This window comes from Pteronotus mesoamericanus, unplaced genomic scaffold, assembly GCF_021234165.1.
Source record: "Pteronotus mesoamericanus isolate MK-2021 breed Mesoamerican mustached bat unplaced genomic scaffold, CSHL_Meso_final scaffold_476, whole genome shotgun sequence".
Lineage (NCBI taxonomy): Eukaryota > Metazoa > Chordata > Mammalia > Chiroptera > Mormoopidae > Pteronotus > Pteronotus mesoamericanus.
In genome coordinates, this window is record NW_026555318.1 from 1,028,428 (window position 1) to 1,036,471 (window position 8,044).

The window sequence follows — 8,044 nt, forward strand, 5'->3', positions numbered from 1 at the left end:
TAGAGAGGGGAGGAGAAGCCCTGCACTCAGACCCAAGCCCACGGAACCTGCTGGAACCTCAGCTCGAGCCTTCTTGTTCTTCGTTTCTTTCTTTTCGCCCTGTTCCGCCACCATTAGCTCGTCCCCGCGCGAGCTCCGGTCCTGAGCACCACCAGTTGCTCCTCGGCCGCCCCCTCTTGCTCGTGGTTCGGCCCGGCGGGCGGCCAGCCAGGAGCAGGTTATAAAGGCCGAGCCTTGGCAGCCGACTACGGACCCAAGATGCGCCCAAAGGAGTCGGGGCAGGGCTCCGCCGGGGATGGGCCCGGGGATTCCCCGGCGACTACCCCCGCACCCCCGCCCGCAGCCAGTCCCGCTCCAGAGCCCTCCGCCGAGCCTGAACCCGCGCCTGAGCGGGCACCCGCTGCGGGACAGGGAGAAGGATCCGGGTCCCCATCCGTCTCGGGACCCCCAGGCGGAGCTTGCCCAGCCTCCGAGGTTGGATCAGAGGCGGGAGCCCAAGGCGCGTCCGCATTCTCGCCCGTCCAGGAGAATGCCGAGTCTGTGCCCAGCAACTCGGACGCGCCGGGGACCCGCGTCAAATCCCAAGGGCCTCTTGATCCTCAGGCCACTGGTCTGGGGACTGGAAAGGCGGCGGAAATCTGGAAGACGCCGGCTGCCTACTTCGGCCGGTGGTCGGGAGTATCGAGCCCCGAGCGTGCCACCTTTATTCGGGAGCTGGAGGAAGGTAAACCGGGTCCCGGGACCCCGAAGCGGGTGGGACTAGGGCAGCTCCAGGGAGGAGGGGGCGCCGTCGGGTCCGGCGCTCCGCTCCCCCTGGCACCCCTCTACCCCCCCAACCGATGTCGCTGTGTGCAGTGCTTGCCCGGTCGCCCCTTTCCCACCTCCTCCCTGTCTCTCGGTCCCTGGTTGCCGTCAGTGGATCCGGTCCTGGGGCCCGCGCGCTCCCCCGCCCCCACCGCGCGCCTGTTGCTGCGGCAGATCTGCGCACTCTCCTTCATGCCCACCTCCCGGGTCTACCGCAGTGCCAGGAGAGGGGCGGGGGCTGCGGGAGGGCACTGCCCGGCGCGCTCTGAGCCTGCGCTGCCCCGCAGCGCCCGCCGCCGGAAGGTGGGTGGGCAGCGGGGGAGGTTTTGCCAACCTCTTGGCTGCTGGGGGTTAAGGGGCGGCTCCCCCCACCCCCTCCCAGCCTGGGGGTAGGGGGGGCGTCAGGCAGAATCCGCCCCTTCTTTTCCCTCGCATCCTTCTCTGGGTCTCGGGAGAGCTCTGGATTGGGTCTAGAGGCTCAGGTGCCCCTACTCCAGTGCCAGAGAAGTCTCGTTCCCTCTCCTCTCCGCGCGCAACAGGTGCGGGGTGGGTGACTGCGCCTGTTTTTATGGCCCATGAAGCTCCGCTGAGCTGGTCACGGCTCCCCTCCGCTGAGGGGCGATGAGTCAGTGTGCTGCGCACTTGCACTATAGCCGCCTCGGCTCTCCTAGTGCCGGGGACCCAAGCATCCTGAGACCCTTTTTCCACTTGAGCCTGGAGGACTGTGATCTCCTTACCTCACTCGGGCCCCACCAGGGGGGTAAAAAAAAAAAAAAAAAAAGTAGGAAGGCAGGCAGGCAGGCAGTGCAGTTGGCTCTGGGAGCAGGGAAGGGAGTACTGAGTACTGGCGCGTATGGAGAGGATAATGGGAACAGGAAGGTGCTCTGTCTTTTGCTCCCTTGTTGTTGGGGGAGGATGGGGATAGGGCAGGGAACCGTGGGTGCAGGGTAGCGACGCCCCGCTTTCCCTGACCTGGCTGTTCCACTTTCTCTTGCAGCGCTGTGTTCTGACCAGCCCCTGTCAGACAAGATCACCCGAGAAGATGTCAAAGTGATGTTAAACGTGCTACAGGAGGTGTGCTGCCTTCCCTCCCCTGCCTGGTCACCCGTCCAAACCTCAGCCAGGCCCCCGTTTGAATTCTGTCCTGCAGGGTGGGGGTCTTGTCTGTTTCCTACCTGGCTCCCTCCCTAGGGGGCCACTCTGGGAGTCCCTCTTATGGAAGGCAGGTAAATGTAAGAGGTCCAGGCTGGAAGAGCTTTTAGAGCCATCTGGTCTGATCTGCTCTTTGTCCATAAGGGGTAACTGAGCCAGGCCCCACAGCGGGTGAATGGGAGACTCTTGTGTAGTATTCTGGGGAATCAGGGGATGGGGAGGGTTTCACCGGGTGGCCTCGCTTCCCTCTGAGCCCTGTGTGCTCCCTAGTGTCTCCCTCCTGTCTGGGAGGTCCCAGAAACCAGGAATTTATTTCCCATGGATGGCTCCTCTGCAGAGAGAGCGGGACCTGAATACAGCAGCTCGCATAGGCCAGTCCCTGGTGAAACAGAACAGTGATCTCATGGAGGAGAACAGCAAGCTGGAAGCCATGCTGGGCTCGGCCAGGGAGGAGGTAACTGGGCAGGGAGAGGGGGTGAGGGTGTGCCCTTTCAGGCCTACTTGCACCCCCTTGTGCCCCGCCCTGACCCAGGTCTACAACCCCCCTTCCAGATTTTGCACCTGAGACACCAGGTGAGCTTGCGGGATGACCTCCTTCAGCTCTACTCAGACTCTGATGATGAGGAGGAGGAGGAAGACAAAGAGGAAGAAGAGGAGGAGGAGAGGGAGGAAGAGAAGAAGAAAAAGGAGGAGCCGCAGCATAATCATCCCTATGAAGCCCCTGAGCTGTGAGTGTCCTGCCTTTGCACCTGGACAACCTCAGTTTCCTTGTTTGCAAACAGGGATGTGGATGGACAGTGTACCTGCCAGTAGGGTTTCCGGGACTAACGGAGATGCCACACTTAGCCCAGGTTGCCTGGGAGCCGGGTTCCTCCCCAGCCCGACCCCTGGCAGCACCCTGACTCCCATCACTCCCCCCTAGGACACCTGCAGCCGAGTCGGAGCCGCAGCACCACTGCCCGCAGCTAGAAGCCCTGCAGGAGCAGCTGAGGCTGCTGGAGGAGGAGAACGAGCAGCTGAGAGAGGAGGTGAGGAGGGGAGAAGGGTACCCTGCGGGCAGGGGGCGGTGACTCTGCTGCTCCTTCCTCTCTGTCCCTCTTTCCAGGCCTCTCAACTTGATGTCCTTGAGGAGGAGGAGATGCTTATTCTGGAATGTGTGGAGCAGTTTGGTAGGTGAAGTTGTAACTTGGGGTAGGGGGCTGTTTCTTGGAGCAGGGGACAGAACTCAGGACTCCGAGACCTGAGTTCAAGTCCCAATTCTGGCACTTCCTATCTGTGTGAGCTTGGACAAGTGGCTTGATCTTTCTGAACTTTCATTTTCAGAAGGGGGATTAATAGTCTCGGCCCTGCTGACGTCTCCAGGGGCGACAGCTGAGGAAATGCTTTGTGCAAACTGTAAAGAGCTATACAGAGGCTGTGGGTCTCCTCTAAGCCAGGCCCCTTTTGTTATTTGGAGTAAGGGGAGGAGGGGGCTGGAAGGGAGGGAGCTGTGAACTTCCAGAAACCAGGCACCGCAGGGCACTGGGGCTGGGACACTTCAGAGTTCCTCCCTGGACAGGGGCTTAGCCTGGCTCTGTGCATTTGTGAAGATGACTGAAGCACAGCATTTGTCCCTGAAGAGCTCAGTCTGGCTGCAAAGATGCAGACTCAAGGTGGCAACAGCTCTTCCCCTTACCTCAAACCCCACCTCTCTCGTCCCTGGGTTCCCCAGCTCCCTGAATGGCCCCAAGGGTCCCCAGACCCCTGAAGTAGGAACCAGTCCTCACATCTGTTGCTTCTTGCTCCTAAGAAAGGCTCAAGTCTCCCTTCCTCCCTACCCCAGCTGCCTCTAGCCCAGGCCACCTCTTAGCTGGTCTCCCTGCCCCCACTCCTGCCTCACAGGCCCTTCTATGCACACTCAGGCCCTTCTGCGCACAGCCTCAACGAGTTTTCCTTTTTTTTCCTCCAAATTTTACATTTTATTTATTTATTTATTTATTTATTTATTTTGAGAGAGAGGAAGGGAGGAAAAGAGGGAAAGAAACATCAGTATGTGTGGTTGCTTCTCACACACCCCCAACTGAGGACCCGACCAGGAATCCAACCTGTGACCTTCCAGTTCGCAGGCCAGCACCCAATCCACTGAGCCACACCATCCAGGGCCCAAATGAGTTTTCTAAAAGCATATTTCCCTATGTCACTCTTCTTCCTAAACCCTCCATATAACTTCCCATTGGCCAAAGGATAAAGCCAAGCCTCCCCACCCAGCCTCGGAGGTCTGGGCCTTGCCCACTGCCCCAGGCACTTTGTCCCAGTGTCTTGTGATGGCCTCTGGGCTTCCCCATACCCTACCTCAGCCATATCTTCCCTCTACCTGGCTGAGCCCCCTTTGCCCTGGGGAGGTCTTTGCTTCGAAGAGTTTGCAAGCAAGGCCAGGCTGGGTACCACAGCTGTGGCCCCTGATGCATCCCTCACACCTGCTCCATCACAGCCGGTAGTGCATGCCATTGTGATTTCTTTTTTCCATCAGTCTCCCTGCTAGACTTGAGCTCGGTGTGGGCTGGGACCAGGTCTTGTTGACTGCTCACCCAGCGCCCTGCTCCATGCCAGTCAATAAAGGTTTATAGGAAAGGAGACCTGAGTTGGAAATGCTACCCCAGTGGGCCCAAGGGTACTCTGCAGGAGCTGAGGGTGGCGGTGGACAGAGGCCTCTGGGAGGACCAGAACTGACCCCCTGTCCCCACTTCTCCCCAGCGGAGGCCAGCCAGCAGATGGCTGAGCTGTCGGAGGTGCTGGTGTTCAGGATGGACAACTATGACCGGCAGCATAAGGAGGTCATCCAGCTGCGGGCCCAGGTCACCAGCCTGCAGCAGTGCTGCCAGTCGGTACGTCAGGGTGTGAGTGGGGCTCCCTCCTCGTGTCATGGCCCCATGGGACCCGGGGCACCTTTTCCCTGCCCCTACCTCCTGGAGCTCTCAGCTCAGCCAGGCCCCAGGCCAGAGACAGAGTCGGAGCAGACCTCGGAGAGCCCCCGATCCTGTTCCCTCATCCCAAGGAAAGGACCAAGACATTCCAGGAATCAGGCCACATAATCCCCACTTCCTCCCTATTTGGCCTGACTTCGTGTAACTTCCTATTTAAAAGACTGCCAAAGACTCACTGGTGTGCCTGGGAAGACTTGCCCAAAACAGGGGGTGCGTGGCTGTGGGAGGCTTAGGGTGAGGCTCACCCGTCTTGGCTTCTTCCAGTATGGGGTTGAGATTGAGAAGTTGCAGCAGCAGTTGGCTTTTGAGAAAAAAATCCAGATGCAGCTCCGAGACAAGGTGAGACCGCCCCCCGCCCCACACCGCCCCCCACACACACTGGGCTCCCGCCCCAGTCCTTGAGAGTCTCTGACCCTGACCCTCCCGAGAGGGCAAGCTCCTCACAGCAGGGGTGGGTCTGCCTCTCTCTTTGCCCTCAGTGTCTGGCACTGGGCCTAGCCGATGGGAGTTCAGTTGGAGCCAGAGTGGAGTGGAGTGGATTCCAGGGGCCTGCCTAGGGTCACCCTGCACATCCTGTGGGTCTAGAGTCTGGGCCTCTTGCCTCTTTGCCCAGCTTCCTGACCCCGGGGAGACAGTGGGCTGGGTGTGCCTGGGTCCCAACAGCACCTGCGGGTGGGTTCCAGCTGCAGGACCTTCGGGAGAAGTACGTGGAGTGTGGGGGCACACTGACTGAGGACCAGGAAGATGCGAAGACCTTCCGCCAGCAAATCCCAGAGCCCACGGGCCCTGTCACTCACTATACGTACACCATACCTCTGGTGAGGACCCCCTGCCTGCGGCCTTTTCACTCGTGTCCCCTGCGTCTCAGCCCTGCTGATGATCTCTATCTGTCCTCAGTCCCTTTCTGTGCCTGGAAGTGTGGGTGGCGTTCGGTGGGCTCCCTCGGGTAATGTCCCCCCTCCTCTATAGGAGGCAATTCCAGAATTCCAGGCATCCCTGGCTGAGACGCTCAGAAGATGTATGAGGAATATGGCCCCAAAGCCTGATTTTATTATGGAAAGGTACGCTGCTGGACCCCCAGGCCCTGCTGACCCCTGACCCTCTCTCACTCTTGCCTTTCCTGTAGTGGGAGGGGTTTGCCCTCCTGCTTCTACGTCCCTTCACCGGTAGTGCCGCCTCGGCCTCCTCACCCCACCTTGTTGGCTGCCCAGCCCCTCCCACTCCCCCACCCTTTTCTCTGTCCACCCGGTCTGGGCCTGGGCTCCTCAGTTCTCCCTGGGAGGTTTTGCCCACTGGGGCCCCAGGGACTTTGCGGTTTTAGCTTCCGTTGACTTGGACAGTGATGGCCCGTCTCTCTGTTGAAGGAATTATGGAATGAAATCAGAGGAGACGTTAAACCTGAGGTAAGCCAGCCAGGGGCTCCCCCATCACCTTCCCTCACCTTTTAGCAGCCAGACAGCTACCCGAGGCTGGTTCCGCGACCCTATGGCCCTGGACAAGGCCCAGATCTCTGCTGAGTGGGAAGTTGTTCTGGGAAGGAGCTGCTTCTTTTTACTTCAAATCTTGCCCCATTGGTGCCCATGATTTAAGGCAGCTCCTAGTGGAGACCGAAGCCTTGCCTTTACCCAACCAGGGGCTGAGAGGGCCCTGGTCTAGGAACTAGGAACCCCTGGAACTGAGTCCCAGTTTTGATTCCTTTATTGGCTGTGTGTCCCTGGGCAAGTCTCTTGACCTGTCTGAGCCCTACTAAAATGGATTTGTTCCTATGACAACTAGCAGTGGGATGGGGTGTAAAGGTTAAATAATGTCAGAGGGGGTGGTGGCATTATCGTCCCTGTTTGTCTCTGCTGAGCGGTAGGGTCAGGGGGCTGAGGGAGGGCCGGGCCTACGCAGTGTTAGAGACCATCCTTCCTCCTTCCTGCTGGGAGCTTGGGCCTTGAAGCTGGCACCCAGCTCCCCTCCCTCCTGGCTGGGACCAACCTGTGTGGTCATTTTGGGTCTGTGTGTAGACTGAGCAGAGGGTGGGATTGCTCCTCAGCCCTCATGGCCGGTGATGTGGGGGGCAGTGGGAGAGCAGGGCTGGGGGCTCCGGCTGGGCCTGGCTTGCGGGGGGCATGGCAAGCCTCTCCCGTCTCCCTGCCCAGTGAGGAGCAGGAGTCCGAGTCTGAGGAGGGATCCATGACAGAAGAGGATTTCATGCCCATGGAGGAGCTGGGGGCCACAGAAGAGGTAGTGCCAGCTGAGGAGGGGCCGACGGAAGAGGCCTGGGAGGAGGTGGAGCCGGAACTGGATGAGGCAACTCGGAAGAATGTGGTGACCTCAGCCCTGGAGGCCAGAAGCTTGGGCCCCTCGCACCTGGACGCGAAGTACGTCCTCCAGCAACTGGCCAGCTGGCAGGACGCTGGTTATAAGCAGCAGCAGCCAAGGCAGAAGACGCTCCAGAAAGGTGAGTGCTCCCATGGGGGCCTCCCTCCAGCCAGCCGGACAAGCTGCAGAACGTCAAGCCGCTGAAAGGTGAGGGTAGGTGAGCCCCCAAGTGCTCACTTACCCCAGCCTGGCCCCACCCAGTGTGCTGATTTGCATGGACTTTGTATCTCATTTGCATAGGCACTTCAAGCCCCCTCAGCTGGAACCGGGCCCCAATGCTCATTTATATGGAATTGCATAGGATTCCAGATCTCCACCCCCTTTTCTCCTGGGGGCTGGGCTGGGGGTCGGGGCCAGGACTGTAGCTTCCCTTGCGCCTCAGCTTCCTGTCTCTGCCCACCCCCTTCCCCCGTCCCTCGTTCTACCTCCCCTACCCCCAAGGCTCCCCAGCCCCACAGCAGTGGCAGCAGGAAGCCAAATCAAACATGGGGGGCGGGATCGTGGAGCAGCGGCCCTGGGTGCAGACTGAGGACTTTCCAAGGCTGGAGGAGGACAGGGCCAGCCACCCTCCCGTGGCCTGGGAGGGAGAGGGGCCTTCTGGGGCCGCCCAGGCCACTGGGACAGAGGCCTCTGCCGACAAGGGCAGCGGTCGGACCAGGACCCTGGGTGAGTCTGAAGGTGGGCTAGGGCCTCCTACAGGGTGGGGGTCAGGGTCTCCTCTCCCAGGTAGGAACGCCAGAGGTTGGGGACCTGCCCCT

The 8,044-nt window shown here is 60.2% G+C and overlaps 1 protein-coding gene across 1 annotated transcript; it reads left to right on the top strand.

Moving 5' to 3' along the window:
* Positions 1 to 258: 258 nt before the first annotated feature.
* On the top strand, positions 259 to 7,430 carry HAP1 (huntingtin associated protein 1). Its single transcript, XM_054593708.1, is given in 12 exon segments — positions 259 to 724; positions 1,802 to 1,878; positions 2,227 to 2,247; positions 2,249 to 2,410; positions 2,509 to 2,684; positions 2,879 to 2,984; positions 3,062 to 3,125; positions 4,690 to 4,820; positions 5,603 to 5,737; positions 5,889 to 5,980; positions 6,284 to 6,322; positions 7,064 to 7,430. Coding segments are annotated over 12 exon segments (1,836 nt in total).
* The last annotated feature ends 614 nt before the right edge of the window (positions 7,431 to 8,044 follow it).